At 37.1% G+C, this 25,335-nt stretch overlaps 1 protein-coding gene across 1 annotated transcript; it reads right to left on the bottom strand.

The window, feature by feature from the left end:
• Positions 1 to 7,908: 7,908 nt before the first annotated feature.
• slc6a4a (solute carrier family 6 member 4a) lies at positions 7,909 to 19,517 on the bottom strand. Its single transcript, XM_067450535.1, has 14 exons — positions 19,436 to 19,517; positions 16,758 to 17,344; positions 15,977 to 16,111; positions 15,440 to 15,662; positions 14,889 to 15,027; positions 14,635 to 14,769; positions 14,369 to 14,472; positions 12,964 to 13,091; positions 12,688 to 12,800; positions 12,177 to 12,308; positions 11,896 to 11,995; positions 11,262 to 11,362; positions 10,628 to 10,795; positions 7,909 to 10,080 (listed from the first exon to the last, which is right to left on the bottom strand). Exons 2-14 carry the CDS (start codon positions 17,134 to 17,136, stop codon positions 9,997 to 9,999), a joined length of 1,941 nt encoding a protein of 646 aa, XP_067306636.1. The 5' UTR covers positions 17,137 to 17,344; positions 19,436 to 19,517; the 3' UTR covers positions 7,909 to 9,996.
• Positions 19,518 to 25,335: the final 5,818 nt, after the last annotated feature.

Here is a 25,335-nt window from a genome sequence, read left to right as displayed (position 1 = left end):
GTGATTGCTGTGATTGTTAAAGTTTATGAGCAGATTCGAATCATGATTCTAATTGAACAAAATTAGATTGCAAGATGTGTAATTTGTATTCATTTTCTATTTAATTATTTGTATACTTTTCTATACTGTAATGATTTCTGTAAACGTCAACAGCAGAGATGGCAGTACGGAATTCTGTAAATGAGTTTGATTTTCTTACAAAAACTTATAGCCTACCAGATAGGTAGATCAACTTGTATTGTGCCGTTTATTTTTAACCCGTTATTTTTAAACATATTTTCTAATTCTAACAAAAAATACTCAACCTCTTTGTCGTTCACTTAGAACAAATTAAGATCTTTTTAATAAAATTTGATAATTTTCTGTCCCTCCACTGACATTCCATGCAACTACCATTTTCAAGGACCAGGAAGGTAAAGATACAAATAAAGTAACCCATGTGTCTCCAGTGGTTTAAACAAGCAATGCAAGTGCATTTTTTACCCCAAAAAGTACTTTATGACTTTATTACTACTCCAATGAGCTTTCACGAGAGCACCGGGACGAATGTACATTTCTATGGCTCTGGTTGACATGAGAACGTAAGTACTCTGAGATTAACATTTTTAATATATAAAGTGGTAAATTATGTTTGTTTTTTGCACAAAGAACTCATTCATAAAATTGAGGTTAAGTCAATGGAGCCACTTGGATGGCTTTAAAAGTGTCATGATCTGTTTAAAAAAAAAAATGTATAGGCCTACTGTTGTCTTAGGTCAGCTTATGACGTTTACATGTTTTTTTTTTACATTCAAAAACATCATAGTGAATAAGTAATAGGCTATTTATTTTCTATCCTGGTTTTGATCTCTCTCCTGCAATGCTCGGTTTTATGGGCGTGCCGCACTAAAGATTTGGAAGTAAACGCCCATGGCTAGGATTTGATAAGATTTGCATAATTAATGAGCTTCAGCTCCCTCATCAGTATATGTGGGAATTGTTTTGAAAGAGTGTGGGGAAAAGGCAACCGAAAAGATTCACCCACAGGGTTCGCAAAATGTCTTTATGTTGCAGACAGCATGATCAATGCTGTATTTTTCCGTACATTTTGGTAGCCCTTCTGGAAAACACATAGCCCCGGGATGTTGGACTTTGCGAACATTCATACACGAGTCTGATCCCGAATCGCAAAGAACCAACAACACCACAAATAAAGGATTCTTTAGCTTTTGAAAGCGTGCTAAGTTATGTTCTGTTAGACAGGGTGAGTAAGGTAAGTATGAGGATGAGTAATTGATTTAATTTGGGGGGTTTATCTAATCATTTAACATGAGAAGTTAATGTGTCTATCAAACTAACCTATTGAACTCTGCATTCGCCATGAGATGGCGCCACCTCCAAGATGATGACTATCTTTTTTGTTTTGAAATGCTTAGTGTGAATGACAAGTAATTGTAAACTAACGAAAGATCAGTATTCTAAAGAAATTATCCAAATTATAAAGGATTTTAACTTTATCAGCATATTTTACAATTTATCCAAACTGATCAGTGATATGTTACCGAATCTGCGACCCCATGTAGCTATGTGTTTTTACTCTCAGCACCTCAGCCTATAAAAAAGGTGGGTGGAAGTTAAAGTTCTCAGCCTTCTGTAAACAATTATACTTAGAGTGTATTGAGAATCGAGAGGGAAAGGAGGAGATGGAAGTGTGTTTGTGTATTTTTTGAGATAAGGAGGCATTCTATGCGCACAAAATGAGTTCATTAGGCAGTGGGCTGCAATGAAGAAACCCAGTTGCTTTTGATAAAGGGGCTGCAACTGGGGAGGAATGAAAGGTTTCATTTCCTGTCTTCGCAAGGCAACATATCACCCAGATCAGTTAGTGGCAGGGCAAACTAGGGAGGCTGGGTGACAGACAGGAGAACAGAGGAAGAGGAGGAGGAGAGAAATACCAGGGTTCAAGGAGCTAATAGAAACAGAGAGAAAAACAAAATAGACATCTCTGCAGAAAAAGCACTATCTGTTTGCAGATAAGTTTCTATGAAAGGAAATATCGCACAATTTTTATAATGAAACATTGAAGTCGCCATGAAATCAAAATTGATAATTCTTCTTAAAAAAAAAAAAAAAAATCTTTATCCGTGCACATCATCATCATCATTCTTATAATTTTATGTCATGTCATGTGCTCTTGTAATATTCAATTAAAATAACTTCCGCTCCACCCCTTCTCTGATGACGTGTTTACTGGCACAAGGGTGGGACAACCTGTCACTCACATGAGATTCAAATCACAAAATCGCAAATCACAAAAATCCAAACAATTCCTAATAGACATATTCAAATCCCGCCCTACATTTTTTCTGTCAAGAACTTCCGTTTCAGACCACAAAAAAGTCAACAAAAAGTCACATAACACAGAAATGGTTAGGAGTGAGTTACAATTATTAAACCACATATTTAATATTAAATGTGTGCATTTTTGAATTAAAAAAAGTTTAAATTTACATTTTCCACCCATTAGGCTACATGCAGTCTGATTTCACTAATTAAACCTACACGTTGCTCTGACATTCTCTGATTGTGTTTGTTGTTTGTTTATTCGTCACACATTTATAGCCTGTTTGGCACATGGTATAACTGCTTGTGATGTTTATGAGGTATGATCTGATCTCTCCAGTCTTCATTAAATATTCTAAGGCAACTTCAGCTTTCATATTCTGCCATCATTTGTAAGGGTCACTAAAAAAAAACAAAATAAAACAAGTATAAAGTAGTTTAGAATGCAACCATTAAAACCAGCATCGTAAATGTAACACGTGTAATGCTTGTGCTGCCATTCTTTAAGGTGGGGTTTCCACTTACCTTAAAAAGGTTACAACCATTTGTCTTAAGTAGATTTAAAAAAAAAGAATAGCTTCAAAGCTCTATGAAAATTTTACAGTAACTTTAGGCTTGAGTCTTTCTAAACGTTCTATAGGTCTTCAGTAATAAACCTCGGGTAATAGGGGGTTTCAGGTCTTTGATCGTCGTAGACCCTCGCCTGGGCCTTCTACCTTCTATACCTGACCTAAAAAGCCTCGGCATTCATCTAAAATCTCTATGAACGGAAGCACATTAAAATGCAGATAAATCTACTCATCAACTTAGTAAGAAGCCTCCTCGCCTTCCTTGCGAGAGCTGAATCTGAGGAGGGGGCTGGGCAAACTATTTGGACTGCAGTAACCATTTGAACCACTAGTCATTCTTAAATACAGCATGGGAACTTGGGAACATAGGAACTTGCCTTCCTAGGTCAATGGTTAGAAGCTCTCCTGCAGAGCTAGACCAATGACCTTTTCCCCAGCTTTGATAAAGGGGATGTTTGGGGGCGTGCTTATTCTTACTGTATTGAATCACTGTGTTGATCGTATCCGCCAAAGACCTTAAAATTTGATCATTCCACCAGTGATATTGACCTTCCTTCAGTGCCTTCAAACAACAGCTGAGGATGTGCTATCCACCTCTGGCACAGTTAACATGCGGGCTGTTTGCCATTCTCCAGCTGTGCAGCTTGGCTGGACAAAGGAGAACACCATGAACCGATTGGATGAGAAACTTGATGCATAGCGGTTCAGTTCTCCAGTCCAGAGCTCTTACCAGGTGATCTTACGAGGTTCAACATGCTCCAATCTGATCCAGGCTCCTTGTTTGTACATGACAACCATTTTGCGTCAGCATTCTTGCTCCACCTCTGCTCATATCATCCTGTACTAGTTGACACTTCTCCTTTTAATGGGTTTGGACATAGCAAGGTTTTGGAAAACTTGCGAGTCCTGACTGACCCACTGCCACAGTGCCCACCAAGATGTTGTGCCACAGTCATGCCTCCACCCTGTTGTTAGCTTCCTGGGCCTGCCACGTCCTTACTTACAAGTTTGACACACCTATTTTTGGGCAGTTTCTCCCATTCTTTTTTGCAGGACCTCTCAAGCTCCATCAGGTTGGATGGGGAGTGTCAGTGCACAGCCATTTTCAGATCTCTCCAGAGATGTTCAAGTCTGGGCTCTGGTTAGGCCACTCAAGAACAATCAAAGTGTTGTCTCTGTACATTGCTGCATTAATCTTTCCCTCGATCCTGACTAGTCTCCCAGTTCCTGCTGCTGAAAAACATCCCCACATCATGCTGCCACCACCATGCTTCACTGTGTATTGTTCAGGTTATGAGCATTAAATGTTTTTCTCCAGACATGAGGCTTGCCATTCTGGCCAAGGAGTTCAATCTTTGTTTCATTAGACCAATGAGAGTCCTTCAGGTGCCTATCAACTCCAGGCAGGCTTTTATGTGCCTTTTACTGAGAAGTGGCTTTCTGATTGGTGGAGTGCCGCAGAGATGGTTTTCCTGGAAGGTTCTCCTCTCTCCACAGATCGAGCTCTGTTAGAGTGACCATAAGGTTCTTGGTCACGGATGGAGGTAACCTCTCAATTTCACCTTCAATGCTGCAGAAAATGTTCTGTACCCTTCCCAAGATCTATGCCTCGATACAATCCTGTCTCAGAGATCTACAGACAATTCCTTGGACTCCATGGCTTGGTTTGTGCTCTGACATGCACTGTTAACTGGGACCTTATATAGACAAGCGTGTGGCGTGTGCCTTTCCAAATCATGTCCAATCAATTGAATTTACCACAGGTGGACTCCAATCAAGTTGGAGAAACATCTCAAAGATGTTTTCTTAGCAGAACTAGTGTGATGGCTAGCCATCACAATTTGGACCCTTGTCAAACTCACTCACATCCGTTGGCTTGCCCATTTTTCCTGTTTCTAACATATCAACTTTCAGGACAAAATGTTCACCTACCGTGATGAAAAGATAATCAGTGTTATTCACTTCACCTGTCATAATGTTATGCCTAATCGGTATATATCTCATCTCGGAATAGCTGTATATATACATTTACTGGTAGGAAAAAATCCTTGCAGTTAAAAATGTCCTCTGCTTTTAAAAAACCTATGACTATGTGAAGTCAGTGAGATAAACAGTTTACAACTGAGAAACAGAACTTTCTTGAGCTAATATAAGTGTGAAAGGTCAAAATGATAGGCTTACAAAATCATAGACCAAAAACATTAAAGCAAATATATGAACAGAGTGAGTGTGTGAGAGCAGACGGGCAGATAAAGAGATGGTGTGATCGTTCCAGGGGAGAGAGCTGGAGGTGTCTGGGTGTTTAATATAGATCCTCCAGTCTGATAAAACTGACAGGAGGTTCCCATTCCCAGAAGGCATTCATAGGAAATTGCCAGAATGAAAAACAGAAAGAAAGAAAAAAAAGAGTGAAGGGTTACGTGACTGACACCCCTCATTAGTCTTATATATATATATACATTAAAAGTATTCAGATACAGATTTTGTCCAAAAACATGCTTAATATGCACTGTAAACAAAGTCAGGTGTCCAATTGAACATTTTCTAGTGACTGATCACCTATTTTTGTTCATTAAATTTCATCAATTCACAGAAATTCAATTTGGCCAACTGAAAATGTATGTCATCAGTCACTAGACAATTTTCAATTGGAGACCTGAATTATTTTTTTACAGTGTGGTTGTACAACTTGAGAAAGCTGTGGAAGCTGTATGTAACTGAGTTCAGTTTGTGTGAGTGCAGACTCAGAGTAGTGTTTGCTCTGAGTGTCTCTGAGTTCAGAGGCCCAGGCTTCACATACAACGTATAAATTAGTCCTTGATGACAGAAACTCAGTGTTATGCTAGTCACATAACTGTTATTCCACTTCCAGAATTGAGATGCATGTGACTCTCAGTGAACTCAAAACAGAAATTTGAAATCGTGATTTTTTCCCCCAGTATCGGTCAAGATTCTCAATGCAGGTACTTTTTTCATGAATTATATAATCATTTACAAACTCAAAACAATATTATTTAAAATTAACGTATTATATTTTAAAATATTTTCAAATGTAATTTATTCCTGTGATGACATTACTCCAGCCTTTAGTGTCACATGGTCCTTCAGAAATCATTCCAATATGCTGATTTGCTGCTCAAGAAACATCATCAATGTTGAAAACGGTTGTGCTGCTTTTGTGAAAACATGATCCCCCCACAGAATTATTTGACGAACAGACAATTCTGTGGGAGAACAGAACAAATATTTGAAATAGAAATTGTTTGTCATACTGTGACTGTATCAATTGAATGTGTCAACAGCGTTTTTTTGAACGCTAGTGTATATATTTATGTGTACATATTAAATGTTCCTGAAATATTTAGATGTATATTAAACAATACAAATGAGTAATGATCAATTTTAGTAAATTATTATTATGAAAGATAATTAAATCTGAATGAACTTCATTAACTTGGTTATGTATATGAGTAAAGTTTATTAACAAATTTAATCCATTAAGAATATTAAAACCACACAAAAGAAGGAAGTAATTTCAGCATAAAACGTATTTGAACTATCATTTAAGATGGATTTTTCCAGTGGTTTGATAATGTATCTCTAAACCCAGAAAATGGTCTTGTGTGGAGAGTGTCTCCTCTAGGGAATTAGGAACATGACTGATAGCTCTGAGTCCTCTGTGACTTGTGGTGGAGAGTACCAGTGTGTGTATGTGTGCAATCTGCTCCTTAGAATGTCCGTGAGCAAAATCTTATTTATCTGTGTCCAAACCCACCTGATAACAGGCTCTTGGGGAAGAGAGTGGGATAAGTGGGTTTTCCAAAGATGGGATAGAGTGAATACACATTAACTAGCTCAAGGAAGTTAGATGTGATTTAGCTGTAATCAAATTAAATCAAAGAATTTAAATGAGTTATTTTATGCTCTGTCACTTATGACTGCATTTATTTATTCAGAAATACAGTAAAAAGTAATATTGTGAAATATTTTAAATATATTTTTATGTTTTAATATGTTTTAATTCTGATAAAATTAAGTGTTATTCCTGTAATGGCAAAGCTGAATTTTCAGCATCATTACTCATTACAGTCTTCAGTGTCACATGATCCTTCAGAAATCATTCTAATATGCTGATTTGATGCATAAAATACATTAATTATCTATGTTGAAAATAGTTGTGCTGCTTAATATTTGTAAATATTGTATTATATTCTTCGATGAGTAGAATGTTCAAAAGAAAAGCATTTTTTGAAATCTAAATATTTTGTAAACATTATTAATGTCTTCTCATTTGATCATTTTAATGCATTATTGCTGAATATAAGTATTAATTTATTATCGTTAAACTGTAAATTTATGATTAAATTAAGTTAAATATTTAATAAAAAAAGACAAATTGAAGAAAAAGCTGATTAAGGTATTACAAAAATAATGTAACTATATATATATATATATATATATATATATATATATATATATATATATATATATATATATATATATAATTAAGTACCATGGCAGTACCACACTGTAAAAAATTATTGTTGGTTTTTGTTGGTTAAACTTAAAAAAGTAAGTAACCTGGTTGCCTTAAAATTTTAGGTTTATTGAAATTAAAAATTTGAGTTGATACAATGAAAGACATTGTTTAATAAATAGAAACTCAAAATATTATTGTATCTAAACCACATAAAATTTTTGACAAAATCATGAAAATAGCACTATTATGTTTCACTGCGTCATCAGAAATAAAACACACACAATTATGCTTACAAAATCTTTTAATAATATTTTAATAAAGGTTTTCGAATCTCAAAAAATGTTCATTGTATTAACTCAAAAATTTAATTTCAGTGAACTCAAAATTAAGGCAACCAGGTAACTTTTTTTCTAAAAAAAATGTAAAGTGCACAGTACTTCTTGTTAAGGGCTCTGTAACAAATTGAAGGTGAAAATAAATGATAGTAACCCACTGAAAATATATTTGTATTATAAACACAATAAAGACACACATCAATTATTAATACATATACCTTTATTTTATATCTCTAATAATTAATATATGTCTTTGTCCTATACATATTTTCTCTTAACAGTCTTGGAGACTTACATAGATCATATTTAGTACAATATTTTTTCAATACTTTGATAGACAGAATATTAAATTCTGTTGAGAAAGAAGAGGAAAAGTCAGCACTGGACTGAAGCGCACACACACACACACACACACACACACACACGCACACGCACGCACGCACGCACACGCGCCCACAGATGCACAATATAGACTCATGTCTACGGCATGCACACACACACTGACGGAACTGACCATGGCTTATCACTTCGCTACCTCAGAGTACAGCTCACACATGTCAGTTCGACAGAGAAATCGACATCCTCACATTTGCCCACTCTACGAAATCAACGAGTCTGCACAGAACGTCGGACCGCACAAACAGCAAGACTCACAGAATACACATGCACATACTTAGATGTCCAGTCACACCTTTTTTTTTTTTCTCATGAAAAAAAAAGTCTTAAGAATCGAGGCTGAAGCATTTGAAACAAGCACATTTGTTTTTGGTTTCTGCTACTTTGTGTAACTCGCATAAAGATGTCAAAAGTAAATGCTCAGAGCCCCTTGTTGATATTGAAGAGCAAGGTAGTGGTCGATCAACATGGGTTTTTCAATAAACAAGTCTTAGACTTATACATTTGGCCTCCCCAGTCCTGAATATTTGGTCCCATCCTTGAATATGCAACATGTAAATGGAAACTGGTATAGGCCGACAAAGAGTTCCAGTTGTAAATGAACAAAATAAGCATTATGTGAAGGAAGTGCCCCAAAAATAAATACACATATGCCTAACAGTTGGTATGTATCCACCAAAAGTAGGCTAAACACTTAATAACTGTTACATATACAGGATTGGTGGACAAAGACATACACATATTCACTCGCACACACAAACCCACCTGTGCAAAAAAAAAAAAAAAAAACATATCTCGACAACCTAAATATAAATGATTTGGGCTCTTGCTTCTTTCATAAAAAATATTTCTCTCTACATTGCTAGCCTTTCCACATCTGTAATGTAAAATAAAAAAATTGAATACTTTTTTAAAGTAAGAAAAAATACAATATATCCATAATTAGTGATGGATTCAGTCCCTAAACCACAAACAGATTCATTGTCAAGTCATACTGTACAAATTCCTGTTATAACAATAAAGAAACAAATAAATTTTTGGCCTTTTATAAATGTGTGTACAAGTAAAATATACCTGAAATTGGTCACAAAACCATAATATAGTAATAGTAATAAGTATTTAGTTACTATTAAAAAAGAAACGATTGTAGAAAAAAACAATCTGTAATTATATCTCTTCATAAAGTAAACTAAACCCTTTGTTAAACTTTTCCTGTTGCTATTCCAAACAGAAGATAAATACCACTGTTCAAATGTTGCTATGTTTTTGAAAGAAGTCTCTTATGCTCACAAAAGGCTTGCATTTATTTGATCCAAAAAAAAAAGTTGAATAACTTTTCTATTTTAATATATTTAAAATATTCCTGTGATAGCAAAACTGAATTTTCAGCATCATTGCTCCAGTCTTCAGTGTCACATGATCCTTCAGAATGGTTTGGCGTAACATTTCTTATGATTATCAATGTTGAAAACAGTTGCTTAATATTTTATAAAAAACAGCATTTACATGAAACAAGTTTTTGATAACAATGTAAAAGACTTTACTGTCACCTTTGATTCATTTAATGCATCCTTGTTGAATAAAAGTAGTAATAATCTTTCAAAACAAAAAAAGTCTTTCTGACCTCAAACTTTTGAATGGTAGTGTACATATAGTCATTGGCCACACACACACACACACACACACACACACACACACACACACACACACACACATCCATAAAAACAACGAATACAAATAAACAACGGCTGTATTCGGAGGCCTGGCCCCACCGTCACACAATACAGGTAGCAGACTCCCCTGGGGTGAGGTGTGAAGGGAGGTCGGCCGGGGCCCTACAGGAGCCACGGGTCCTCCGTGTTTGTGCTACATGTCCAGCAGAGGACGAAATGTATCACACGGCATTGGTGATGACAATTGTGTCTCTCTGAGGGCCGCTGGACCAAGAAGCCTCAGGGGTAATGCTTTTTAGCAGACGCTATGGGGGTAAGCAGTGACATTTTTTGGAGTGGTACAACGATTTTACATCATGAACTGTGAAAACGTTTAAGCTACAGGAGGTTACAAGTAAAGACAGTAACTGCTCAACTTTAAAGAAATGTCTTAGAGATAGCTTTCATAATGCACTAAGTGATATATGTTGCAATTCTTTCGCAGTTAAATACTGAACAGCTATGGGCTAAAACCCTTCTTTAAGCATAATTACTCACCCAAAACCTGACGTGCTAAAAGCACTGGTAGTTACATCACAGAAGCAACAAAGATTAACCTTGTGTCATCTGCCAAACACACATCCTGTGACTAAACACACTCTCATATAGTGCATATAGTGACTGACAGCCACGAGGCCCTTTGATGTCTATCCTCACGTCTCAAACAGAGAAAGTTTACTGATGCATCGCAGCGTAATTGTGTTTGTGCTGCTGTAATGTGTTTAAATGTCATAATCATGTCTGCCTCACTTATTAGATCTGACCAGATACAGTCATGTATTTGTTTTGATGTTTTTGTCTGTCTAGGCTCACCTGTTTGAAGGTTCCTTTGGTGGTGAGCAGATAGTAGACCATGTAGGAAGGCACACAGATGAAGGAGGAGACTCCAATGCAGTAGCCGAGCACTGTGGTCCAGAAAGGGTACAGGTAGTCAAACAGCCTCACCTCGGGCGGGAATGCCAGGAAACTCACAATAATGAACTGCAGGGATGAAACAGGAAGGAAAAAAGAAAGAGAATTTTTGTTTTTGCATTTCTGACATGCTGGGATCTGTCATTATTTAATCACTCTCATGTTGGTCCAAGCCTGTATGACTTACTTTTTTTCTGTGAAACAATAAACAATATATATTTTTTAAAGTCAGTAGGTTCCAATGTTATTTTGGACCTACATTGACTTGTAGGTGAATTTGAATTGACCTGACCATGAGGGTGAGTAAATAATGACAGAATGTTAATTTTTTTATGGCCAACAATCTTTTTTATTGTATTTGCAAGTGAATGCAATTTCTGGACTGGGTTTCTATAACCCCAGCAAGCATCACATATGTCAAATCCATGGGTATGAAGGCTAGGGAATGCATAAACTGATACAATGTATACATTGAAAGCAATGTAAGTTGCTTTGGAAGGTCACCAAATGCATAAATGTTATGTAATTTACTGACCAATAGGAAGCAGGGACAGATGGCTATCCAGCAGACCCTCCAGAAAATACCTGGGGCAAAGCCAAGCATCAGCTGCACGTCGTTGCAGAAACGTGTCGTCCCTGCAAATATTTTACAAACACACTTAGTGCACATTGCCTGAAGCGGCATATCGGATTACGAAACTATTGACGTGCGTGACAGCATCTTGGGATTTATAGATGGTAGTTGGATAAGAAAGAATAGATGGACCGCAGCAGAGTAAAAAGTGATAGAATGACTAAACAGTTTTGTAATTTGACTTTATGACTTTACTCCCTGTAGTGGTGACTAAACTAGATTTTCATACTTTCATAGGAAATGGTACACAGTCCAACAGAAAGAAATATAAATGACAGGAATGCTCAGAAAGTCTTGAGTTTTGAGGGAGTTGAGGAGCTGTGATAAAAAACATGTGATAAAATTGCCAAAAATATACATTTTCTGGCTCCAGCCTAAAAGCCTCTAGGGGATAATCTTGTCTAGACAATTCATTAAGAGACTACAAGTTTGTTTGCTTTTGGTTGCATCAAACCGACACTGAATTACACGAGCAGAACAATCAGAATTAATTAAAGTGATGTTTTGAATGATTTAGCTGGAAGCCAATACCTACCATAGAACCAGGAAACAGCAATGACCTCGAGGAAGACTACGGTGATAACAGCAGGGCCCGTGGCATACTCCTCAAATAGTTTAACAACAAACGCACCTCCCTACAAACACATTAGCTCAGTATTAAAAGGAATAATGAATGTGCACACTTTGGAAAATGACATGTTATTTTGGTAAAATTCCAAGTTTGGTCTCTGGATGATGTTTAAAGACTTTAGTTAGAACAAAGAAAAATCCTCCAATGCAACGCGAGACTTTTGTTAGCTGTGTTGCTAGACTCACGTAGGTGAGAGTAGAGAGGGCGCCCAAATAACAGACACACACCAGGCCGAGCACAAACCATTCTCTTCTTTTGGCCAACAGGTGGGGGAACTCGTCCAACATGGCAGTAATTACACCTTCCAGACCGGCAAACTGTAGTGCGCAGACACACACAAGAGGCAGGGGATGATAGAAAAGTAGGTCAAGGACCCATTGAACCTTACAGGCATTAATCCAAATAATGCTCCTTACGGTAAATATAGCACTTACTCAATGTTTTTTGACAGGACAAACATTATAATGAAAGACAATTAGACTACATATGGAGTTGTATAATTAGCAGACTCTAATAAGCCATGCCTAACATGAGTGGGATCACTAAGGACAGGAATGGGTTAACTATGCGCACTAATGTAATGAAAATCTGCTGACAATACATCACACTAAATTCAGAGACAATAAGTGAAGTAAACAGAGGGGGAAAAAACTCATTCATTAAGAGAAAATTGTCTTGAAAGAAAGAATGACTGACCGTGCTATCCAGCCCCAGCATAATTATCATGAGGAAGAATATGATGGCGAAGAACGTAGCAGCTGGCATATTGGCAATAGCCTCAGCATAGATGATGAAGAGCAGACTGGGACCTTAGAACACATGCATTCACTCAGCACAGGTACATAAAATGTCATTTCACCCATATGCAAATGTTTGTTTGATATTATGACTTAAATACAAATTCAGAATTCTCTAATTCATACTTTTATTTGAATGGAAATGGGAGCAAGCATAAAGAAATGTGGTGCTCACCAGCATCCTTAGCTACAGTCTCCACACCTTGGTGGCGCATCTCTGCCATGTAGCCTAGCACTGTAAAGATCACAAAGCCTGACAGGAAACTGGTCAAACAGTTCACTGAGCTTGTGATCAATGCATCTCTGTAAATCAAAAAGAGATATAAAGATTTAAGCAAAAAGAAACAGGATAAATAGTTCAAACAGGGAGCAACAGAGAAAAGGGGTTCTAGAAAACAAAACTAGAATTAAAAAAAAGAAAAGAAAATCTGAGTGTTGATTGCAAAAGGTGTTGTGGCTGGTTGTCAGGGCATTGCCATAGGGTTCCGAGAGGCTGCTACGTGTTTGTTTTGTAAAATTATTTCTTATTAGTTTGCACAAAAAAAATGTGTACAGTATGGAAAATGGGAAAAAAAGAGTTAAAAAACTATAACAGGGGTATCATTAGGGCATTACATTACAGTACTCCATTTCTTCCAGAATTTTATATAATAAATAGTTCCTTTTTAAGTTTCAAAATAAAAATATAAAATGAAAAAAATATTCATTTGCATAAAAATATATAAAACCAATTTCTATCCATTCACCAAGTAAGGGGATGTCCTGCTTATACCAATGCCTTGTAATACTATTCCTACATGCTACACTTGATATATTAACAAGATATGCATATCTTCCCAACACAGAGTGGGTAAAGTCTCCAAGATACAATGATGTGAAACTTCTTAGTATTTCATATTTCCATCAAAACCATGTTCCAGAAAGTTAATACTTTTGGGCAACCCCAGGATACATGATGGTCAACATCCACATGCCCACACCTCCTCCAGCATAATTGCGATGTAGATAATTGTTCCACAAGTTCTTACAACATCAATTCAACAGATCCCACCCCCAAGTCTCTATGATATTCTGGTCCGCAGATAAGTCAACATAATTTCCCCTTGTCTGTTTTATCGTAAATAAGGTTGCTTAGAGTAAGTAATAGCACTTCTCTCCTCAACAAGCATTAATAATTCAAGGTATCATATTGGCTGTAGCCTGAACAGTGCTGAAAGAGTTAGGGCTAGTTCACACAGAACACATTTTTCCATTCCACTGCACCACTTTTCCATTTTCAAAGTTGTTCAGTGTAAACATGCGCTAGAACGGACATATACGGCCCCATATGCCCCAAAGTGTAATACCTAGCGTCAGGGATTTTTTTAACAATAGCAAGTGCTACTAAAACTAAATTAGAGCAAAAAAAAAAAAACCCAAAACAACCTTCCAACCTGCATAGATACACATGCAAAAGGTTGCAGGGGGAATAAAAATGGTGCAGGGGGAATATAATTCTCATTTCAAGCTCAGTTTGTGATAACAGAACTTTAAAGCAGATAATAGAAAATGACAGAGATATGAATGTGAGCCAGGTGTACTTGTAGCAGTTGTTATGAAAGGGATTGTAGCTAGCAAAGGCCAGGAGAACACCAAAGCCTGGGCCCAGAGAGAAGAAGATCTGTGCAGCTGCATCCAGCCAAACCTGAAAAAACACAGATGGAGTGATTTGTTTCTAAAGGTTTTCATTCATCCATATCATATCTGACAGATGGTAAGAAGTATGTGTTTAGAGGAAAGACATGCAAACCAACACAGATTGTGCAATATCCTAGTATTGACAATGGTTGATTTAGTTTCCACTCACTGAAGTGGTTAGAAGTTTGTTCCAATCAGGTTTCAGGTAGAAGATCACTCCTCTCCATGCTCCTGGCAGGGTGGCCCCTCTTATCAACAGGATCAGCAACACCAGGTATGGAAAGGTAGCCGTCACCCACACTACCTACCAGAGAGTGTCATGAAGAAGCTGCTAAACCAAGGGTCTACCTGTGCAACTGCTCAACAACAGCTTCAATTCAAGGTTGCTATTTTTTTCCATTTGAGGTTTTCTGTATATCTTACCTTGCCAGAGGTCTTGACCCCCTTCCAGATGCTGAAGTAGACAATGGTGAAGATAAACAACAGACAGAGGGCTAGCTGCCAGCTCACCCAGCCCAGCTGATGAAGACCAGGGGACAGATGAACCTGCAACACCTGCCGTCTAAGGACATAAGAGAAGATGATTGACAGTTTATTAAGGTAGACACCTGTAAAGTTACTAATGGGAGAAAAAGGTGCGACAGAATAGTTAAATAAAAGTCGGAAGGCAAATATTATTTGTCTAATGAGAGCAGGACAGTTAGACGAGAACAAAGAGAAACATTTATGTGGAAAACAGGAAATTCCGGCATCACATAAAACATATGGGAGCAATCAACTAAATAAAGTCTCTAAATCTTTCCTAAAGCAGCGGATACACAGGCCCAATCCCCATAGTATCTTTTGAGAGAGAGCAACATAATCTCTATCAATCACAAGAGTCTCTTGATGGTACATGAACCCTGCTGAAGGTGATGTTCTTAGCTACCCCTTTAAACTTGGACTTGCTCTTACATGCACTTACATGCACTTACATATAAAACTCCTCAGCAGGAGAGATGGAGTTTTCGGTCCAGGAGACATTCAAGTCGGTGGACAGGTAGTGGGTGCAGTTGGGAGTGTTCCACCGATTGTTGCAAGTGGTCCAGGGCAGTGTGGAGCGAAAGGAGGACAGGAGGTAGTAGAGAGCCCAGGCCATTATGGTATTGTAGTAGAAGGCAATGTAGAGTGCAATTATGCAGATGGCAAAGCCTATACCTGGAAAAGAACATGAAAAACTTGTCACTCGGTTTCAAGCACCTTCCACTTTGACATTTAGGACCAAGTTCCATTTACATATAATTAAGTTTCTTAAGCAGCTGGCATTTTACCAGGTAAATGTGACAATTTCCATAACAGAGGCTATCCAGGCTATCAACAAAGAGAGAGTCAAATCGGTGCGAAGTTTAGAAGAATGTCAAGGGAGAATGTACTATCAGCCCAGCACATGTCAGTCTGCCGTTATCTGTCTGACTGTTAACCCGGGTCCTCTTTCTCAGATGTCTGTGTCTTGTGAAGTGAACCATTCTTACCCTTGAAGATGGGGCAAATGTGTTTCCAGATGGAGATACACCCACTGCGGTGAAACTGGCCCAAAGCCAGTTCCATGTAGAACAGAGGCACGCCACCAAAGACAGCCATCAGCAGGTACGGCAGGAGAAAGGCACCTGAAGCAAAAGGATTTAGACAGGAAGTGCAACTTGAACTTCACGGTTCAATTGCATTGGTCTTAACACATGCTGAAAGCACTATTATACCTACAAAAACAGCACAAAAGACGCTAACATACACAAAAAGTTCCTGTTCTGACAAGCCCCGGGGCTTGATTAAAGCTTTATACGTGAGCTTTTGACGTGAACGCTAGATAGCTGTTGATTGAGTAGCCGCGAGCCAGATTATTAAACAATAAGAATAAGTCCCACCCATGAGAGCCACAATTAATGGTGTTGGATGCACCGAGTGTCTCCCTGCCCACTCTATCTCTCATGCACTCCCCTTGCATGGTGAAACAGGAAATTACAAAGATTTTATTACTTCAAATTCAATGAAAGGAGACTAAAGACTGTTTGCACTGACGATGCGAGCTGGATCGCACAAAGACTGGAGACAACAGCAGAATTCCCCATTGTCTGTTTGTTCTTTTTAAGCAAACAGTACCTAGTTGATCTTGTCTTAAAGACGGAAATCTTCCTCTGAATAGGATGCAACACAATATTTGTTTAACTCCTCTAGAGTGCATCGTACTTATCTGTCTCAATGTTGTCTGCAGCTTCAGTAGCACTATTGCCTATTGCTCCTCACTTTTGACCTTACCCCCTCCGTTTTGGTAGCAGATGTAGGGAAAGCGCCACACATTGCCCAGGTCCACCGCATACCCGATTACAGACAGCAGGAAGTCCATCTTTTTGCTCCAGGTCTCCCTAGGTGGATTCAGGCTGGTCTGCTGGACAACCAGAGTCCTGAATGTTCCAGGGGTGCTGCCCCGGTCCGTCCCAGAGCCTGCACCTTCCCTGGGACTTTGTGGAGACGTGCTGGTATAACCGTTGGAGACCTGCCCAGGCCCGGAGCAGGATTTCGGACCCTTCTCCGCAACACTGTCCGCAACCAGCCTGCCATTCTCTTGCGACTCCTGTTCTTTCTCCTCCTTTTCCCCGTCCTCTTGATTCATCATCATTGGTTGTTTCATCTCCATGGTGAGGACTGCTGTTAGGGCTGAGACGGTGGTCCTCTTGCACTGGCTGATATCGTGCCCATGAGGGGATAGAGAGCCTGGAGAAGAGGGGATGGGTGTGGAACAGAGTGGGCTGGGATGGAGAGAGCAAGGAGAGGGTGACTGGTCCTTAACCTGTATGTTTTAACAAGCTCAGGTGGGAAAACAAGGAAGGACTGCTCAGGCCCAGCTGCAGAACAAAGAGAGGGGAATTTCAGATTGCATTGGAGGGAATTTAACATGGATTTACCCCTGTCATTCTCATAAAAACTGTTCTTAAGAAGTGACACATCATTTTTGACAGAAAAAAAAAACATTTGTTTTGCAAAATTTTGACTAAATATGCCCCTAAAACATGGCAGTAAAACGTTAAGTGAACTCTGTACATGCCACAGCAACATTACGCCTTAGGGAGCTGCCGAGACATTTATTCTCACTACGCCTGACACCGTTGACACTTAAATTACAATAAGAGACTATCCCAGATGTTACACGCAGAAACGTTAGATGCACTTAACCCAGACTTGACACTAATTTAAACAGATCTTATATACATTTACCGTACATATATACATTTAACAGTGGAAATGTCAGAGTTAAGTAATACCAAACAATACTACATGTTAAACTCATGTAAATGATAGAGTAATTGCAACTATTATTTTTATTTCAGGACAGAAATAAAGAGTCAAACCAATCAATCCATCACTATTCAATATGAATATAATACATTTGCATTAAAAAAAAGAAAACAAAGAAACATGATTCAACATCAAATATTAGCTGGAGGGTAAGATGCTTCCAGCAACTGCATTTTTTTCTGCCTATCGTGCTCTAAATAATGTTTATAATTACTAGTTGAAGTTGAGAAGCAGTGATGCAGGTGGGCGCAGCAACCAAAATGTGAGGAATATAAACCAAGTACTATACATCACAACATAATGATGATGTCAGGAATAATTGAAAGGGGAATACAATATGTTCCTTGCTTGTCTTTTCCTCATACTATTGCCTAATTATAAACAGCTAACGCATTTAATTTAGTTTCCATCAGGGGATATTTTTTCTTGGCATTTTTTTTTATTATTTATTCAAAGTGAATAATTTGTTCAGCTAAAACACATTTTGAAAAAAGAAAAATACTATTAATGATTTTATGATGGCTGTGGAGAAGGTGGAAAGCGTTCTGCACTATTAAAATCAGACAGAAAGTGAAATGTTAAAATGTTTGCGCATATCCAGCATGGCAACTTATCAATACAATTAATTTGAATGTAAAAGTTGAATCGTCAAACACGAGTACACATACAGGAAAATTACACTCAGGAATTTATTTTTATTTTTATGTGGAACAATTGAATAAGTTAATTTAAAAAAAACACCAAAAAAAACAGAGAACTTAAGGACAAGCTAATTAAAACATACGAATGTAAAACAAAATGTCCTTTTTTGAGCTGCCTCCACTTAACTGTCTCAACCAAGTGTCACAAGAAGAAAAGATAAATAACATTGATTTACAAGTTTTACCTAGGACGGATTTCTGGACAAAGATGATGTCAAACTGCCTGATTTTTATCATTTACAGCTGTATCTCTGCTACATTCTCCCTCGCACACACTAAATCAAGCCACAAATCGGCTCTCTTTTACACACCCTAAATCAACCCTCTTAATGCTGAGCGTCTAGGACACCTCTGCTCATTTTTTTCTTTCCATAATCATAGATAATAGCAAGGTCAATATAAGTGCAGCTTTGTTATGATATGGGTTTGTTCAGTTACACAAGATCATCAGGAACTTAAGCGTGTAAAATAACCCAATATATATATATATATATATATATATATATATATATATATATATATATATATATATATATATATACACACACACACATGAATGCCAAATGAAATTAAGTACTATGAACAGTTTTACAACCACTAGGTATTGAGATAAAACACTTCCAGTCCCATTGTAGCATCATTAGACCCAATAAAATGAGCTATTCATGGTCCTCAAAACTCTCCACTACAGCAGAGCTAGACTTCCAGATTTTAAATAACTTATAATGTCTGTTAAAGTACAGCTTGAAGATTTCACAGCACTACATAAATCAACAAAAAACTTTGCACAAAGAATCAACGACATACAGAGAAACATCAAAATGCCTCCTGTTACACATGCAGGCACGCACAGACACACACAAGCAAAGACTTGCCACCCAAAACCGCTTCGTTAAAACACACACGGAGCCACAAACACCATGCACAGTGCAACCCTACCGTGCTGCGGTTGAGCAGTTCTGTGGGGGTCTGTGTTAGGGTGGTGACCAAAACCATCCCTGGGAGCCCAGCGCTCAAGACACACCCCCTTCACCCCTGCTCGCTCTCTTTCTCTAACTCACCCTGTCTTCCTCTACTTTTTCTGTTACCAAATAATCTTTTAAACTTGCTTTATGGTAGTCATCCTAAGGCACTTCAGATGTAGTCAGATAGAATTAAGCTCAATGATGTAATTATGGCCTCTGCTACCAAGCATCTGTTCATGCAAAACACAAAAGGCATGAATGGAGAACTCCACCTCATCACATGCGTACACACATAGTATTTATTTGTGTCAAAAGAAGCCTGACCTACATTCTCAAAATCCCACTAAGATATTTGACTTACCCATAGGATCTTAGCTGACGTCAGATTTAAGAGGGACTGCCTATTAGTTTAAAAGAATCACTGATATCTTTATACACATGGAGGTCAAAAGTTTAGATACTCTGTAACACTTTACAATAAGGTTTCATTAGTCAACATTAGTTTACGTTAGTTAACATGAACTAACAATGAACAATACTTCTATAGCATTCATTAATCTTTATTGATCATTCTAATTTCAACATTTACTATGCTATTAAATCAAAAGTTGTATTTTTTGACATTAGTTAATGTACTGTGAACTAACATGAACAAACAATGAACAACAGTATTTTATTAAATAACAATAATAATTAATAATTAATAAATATGGCAACAATGTATTGTTTATTGTTAGTTCATTTTAGTTTATTGAAAGAATATATATATAGCAGGGTCTAGGAGTGTGTGATGTTTCGCTAAACACTTGATAGCAACAAGGTGTCGTGTGTTTGGATTTTGGAGGTATCACACACCCCTAACATGCCAGGAGCACAGTAAAAGTGTTTGCTCACTTAGCCTGGCTTCCAGATATGAAATATGGACTTGTCTTTCATTTAATTTATTATATTTCCTTTCACTGAAACACTTAAAGAGTCAAGATGAATATTGCCTGAGCTATTGTCTGTATCTCTCACTGAGAGAAAGTACATTTTATAAGCATGTTTTAGGGAATATTCTAGTTAGAACTGGAGCTTAGTCAGCTGTAACCTTGGAGAGACTGTGTATCTGTGTATGTACGCAATATTCTGTGTTACAGATCAGTGTTGAGAATGGTGTACAATGGGCATCCTAAGAGATTGGTGAACTTGTTGTTCTGGGCAAACTGGCGCCTGCTCCAGAAATGGAAGGTCACTACGTGCCTAATTCTGGGGTGAAAACGTCAACACGTGATTTATGGACACATGCATCTGATTTACTGATAATGTGTGGAAATTTACCATGACTGCATTTTCTCTGAGCCAGTCCGAATCCTCAACCTTGCAGTAATGATGTGGATACACCTTGAAAACGGTTAAGAAACTGTATGTACAGTACGACGAGACTGGTAGAGAGGGAGGGCAGCCTAGTTTCCCCTTTATTATCCATTATCATTAACATACTGTATGTATGTAGATATTATAATTTTTTAATAGGCTGTATATGTACACATTAAGGAAATGTAAAATCTAGTCAAGTTTGTCCAGACTTTTGATTTGACTGTATACTCAATTACATGCAAACAATGATCTTGTTGGGAAGTTCACTGTACTATAGACTAAAAACAGTTAAAATATAGGCCTTGTTTGTCAATTAATCTTCTAAGTGCCATGGCAAATAAGTGAATTACGCACACAGTTGGGAGTCTAATTGTAAACAAGATTTTAGAGATAAATATGAACAAGCAACATGGTTTCCACATTGACTTTTAAGCTGTACATAATGCAACAACTACATATTAGACATAAACAATTAGGGTTGAATCAACAGGAAAAGATAAATACATTACCCTTCTGTTCTCCCGAATGATCTGTAATCCAGAAATAACACAATTTAGTGATTTGAAAATTAACTTTTGAAAATTAAACGTCATCCACTACAACAAAACTGACACTTCAGCTTCATCGCCAGACTATGACCTTCTCTAATACAGCAAGCTGTAATTATAAGTCTTAGCATAGCACTAGAGGATATTAAAATGTAGGCTATACTGTTTACTTGAATAATGCAGTCACCTCAGGCAAACATACAACCCTCCCACACAAACAAACACACACACACACACACACACACACACACACACACACACACACACACACACACACACACACACACACGAATAAAATACATAAATAATGTGAAATAATAGCCTAACATCAGCATTTCGAAAAACATAAAGTGTTTCAAGTAAAGTTGGAAGTCCTACTAGTGCAGTCCTACTGTCATTTTGCTTTAGGCTACAGTGTGCGACCTGTAGCCTACAAAACCTCGAGGGGAGTCGAATATTTCTAAATTCATGAAGTAATTTATGCAGATTTTAAGAAGGAAAAAATGAAAGAAATTCTAACCGTTTGCTGCATTGTTTAATGAAAGTAAAAGTCATTATCAAGGTGCAATCTCTCAAAATGCACTTTGAGCCGTGCAAATTGTAACCATTAATTACCATCAAGTTATTTGTGATATGAAAATATATAATAAACTGTTAGAAAAAGACGGCATGTGTTGCTTCATTAACACAAAATGATTGAACTGACCACCTGAGACTGATCAGATGACACCAAGGTGATTTTTAATGGAAGTGTAAAGTTCACACAGGTGTCATACACGTAGGCTACAGTAAAAGACAGCCTCGTCACACTAACCAATGTTCCACTGTCTATAGCAAAGTTGTCCAAATACTTTTCTGCCATTACAAATATTATTTTAACAGCATACCTGTCGTTGTAGCCATCATTTAAAATCGTATTATCATCTTTTTGTAGCCTTTGTCAATGTCATAATCTGAGCGGAAAACAACAGTTGGCACCTGTGTTTAATCTCTTATATTGTTGTGGTTGTCCGTGCAGTAGAGCGTACAGAAGACAGGACAGAAGGAGTGCTGGCACCAGGGAGACAGGACGTTTAATCTGTATGAGTGAAAAGTCCGTACAGAGAACCACCTCAGGTGAACCGCATCATCACAAATCTTATTATTTTATATATTTACCTCCATAAAACCGTTTTCAGGTGTTTTCCTGTTTCTTCCATCCATGCTTATTCATTCACTGTCAAATGTTTTAGTGTTTGTCTATTTTTATCTAAGTTCCTTATCTGATATCCTCTTGAAAGCAATGATCTCTGTCTGAACATGTGTTGGGAGAAACAGCGCCCTCTACAGAGTATTGAGTAACTGCAAACAAAGTAGCCAAGCAAGGTACAAAAGAAATCTTCACATATGAAAGCTAGATATAATAGACACGATTCTTGCTCAGCGTATAAGATGGAGAAAGTGTGACCTACCTTACGGATGTCAAGTTGAGTTCTGCAGCTCATGCTAAATTGATGTTTTTTCAGCATCCCTCAGGGCCCACGGTGGGAGGGGGACATACAGGGGACACTACAAACTATTCCCCCCACTTTTAAGAACACTGTTAAGCACACGTAAGCAATGTAAAGCACTTTTGCTAAGGATCCATATATCCAGTTTTCTTGCCCATCTGTAATTTCTAATATTGTGTTTCAAACGTCCCCAAGAATCTGTCTGTCTTATAGCTAGATGTAATAGGTGCTACAAACCTGTTTTAAATCTTCAAACACATAAGAACCCGCACAGACAGCTCTTCTTGAAGAACCAAACTTCTCTGACAGACTTCAAATACACTTACGGTGTGGAGAACTGCGAGTCTTTCCAATCTGTCTGAGCCAGTAGGTTAATCCACAAAAAGTCCAATGAACTGAAAAGCAACAGAGGGGTGGGGTGGAGGTATCTAAACTAGGTGAAACAGATTTTTAAGGAGAGAAATAAGAAGCTTAGATTGTGTCTGTGACAAATGCTCTCCCCTTTTACTTTCCCTCTAACAGTGGCAGATTGGGATGTGAACGAATTAAGGGCACCAACATTGAGTCAAGAGTCTCTTCCCATTTCACCACTCAACAAGAGAGTTCTTGGAATCACTATTTGTTAGGATGAGGACTCTGAGGCATAATTGTTCTATTGACCGGCCAACAAAAAGGTACCGTTCCTCAGAGGTCTTTAAAAACCCCGTCCACACGTTTGAATCTTTTATTGAGGCCCTGGTATTTCCAGTGTCCACAAAGTTCAAAAAGATACTCTCCACAGTAGTGGAACATTTTTTTTAAATCCATGCAAAATAGTCTGATAATATAATTTTATGTTGTTGGAAGACAGTCAGTTTAATAGTCTTAAAGAGACACTTTGCAGTTTTGAGGCATTTAAAAATGGAAAAATCTTAAATCACAGAGGACAAATTGGTTTGGCAAAATAATACATTGAATTAAAAAAATACAATAATTAAGTAATCTGCTGTGTGATATAACCTGACGAACAGCTCAAAATTTACAGCTTTAGGCATCAGCCTGATTATTAGCAGACCATGGCTTATGTTTTAAAGAAGTTTTAATATCTAAACTGCTTATAATAAGGGGCTTCTATGAGAAAATGTGTTATTATTGCTAATAAAAAACTAATTAGGATAAAAAAATAAAAATTAAAGATAGGACTATGAATACGTAATAGTTTTTGATACGCATTATAACATTTTAAAACTTACAACCTGCCTGCATTGAACATATTCTACTATAGTGATAACACTGGACAGCCATGAGTAAACCAACTTAATTAGTTAATGTATTAACTTGGCCAAATTTCATATATTTAAATAATATATTACTATAGTTTAACAAAATATTAAATATTTTACTACTATACTTGAATACAATAAATCTATATATCTATATCTATCTATCTATCTATCTATCTATCTATCTATCTATCTATCTATCTATCTATCTATATATATATATATATATATATATATATATATATATATATATATATATATATATACACAGTGCATTACGCTGAGTATAGGTGCATGATTACAAAATAAGTTATTTACAGCCTTATCCTCATGTTTATTTCCTTTTTCCTATGTGGGTGTAATTAAGAGCCATTAACTCCTCTTAATTAGATTTAACACACAGATGCTGACTAAATTCAATTTGTTCAAGTTTAATTACAAATCGATCTATTACATATCCCTTAAAACTGGGAGATCTGTTGATGACGGACTCAGACTTAAATAAAGATCAGCATATGTGAGACTTTAAATTTAGTACTTCAGGAGTTTTCATACAAGTCCAGCATAAAATCATAGATCTCAGCCAGGATTCAACATGCTGAGTTGAGTCTTCCAATGGGATTTGAAATAATCCTGTTTTAGGATGCTGTTAGGGAAATTGACATGACTAATAGAAGTCATGGCTACTAAATAACCTAAGAATTGTTCAAACCACAAACACAAAAGACATTTGTCTATTGATTGCCTTTCAAAAATATACTGTTTGGGGTCTGTAAGATAAAAAAAAAAAAGAAGAAAAAAAAGAAGCCTCTTATGCTCACCCAGGCTGCATTTATCTGATTGAAAATACAAAAAGAAAAACAGTAACATTGTGAAATTTTATTACAATTAAAATGTTGCCTATTTTAATAGATTCAAAAATGTAATGTAATTTATTTCTGTGATGCAAAAGCTGAATTATCAGTATCATTACTCATCATCTAGAAATCATCTAGTGCTCTGTGTTGTTCAATATTTTTGTGAAAACCATTCGATTTCTTTGATAAAAACAAACATTATTCACTTGAAATAACGTTTAAAAGTCTATCACTTTTGATCAATTTAATGCACCCATGAGGAATTAAAATATAAATATAAAAAAAGAAATTTCCTCACCCTGAACAGTAGTGTAATATAATCTGAAAGAAAACAAGAGGATGCTTGCATATGACCACT

The sequence above is a fragment of the Pseudorasbora parva genome, chromosome 8 (genome assembly GCF_024679245.1).
Source record: "Pseudorasbora parva isolate DD20220531a chromosome 8, ASM2467924v1, whole genome shotgun sequence".
Classification (NCBI taxonomy): domain Eukaryota; kingdom Metazoa; phylum Chordata; class Actinopteri; order Cypriniformes; family Gobionidae; genus Pseudorasbora; species Pseudorasbora parva.
Note: the sequence above shows the minus strand (reverse complement) of the source record. Positions and strands in the feature narration are given on the sequence as shown.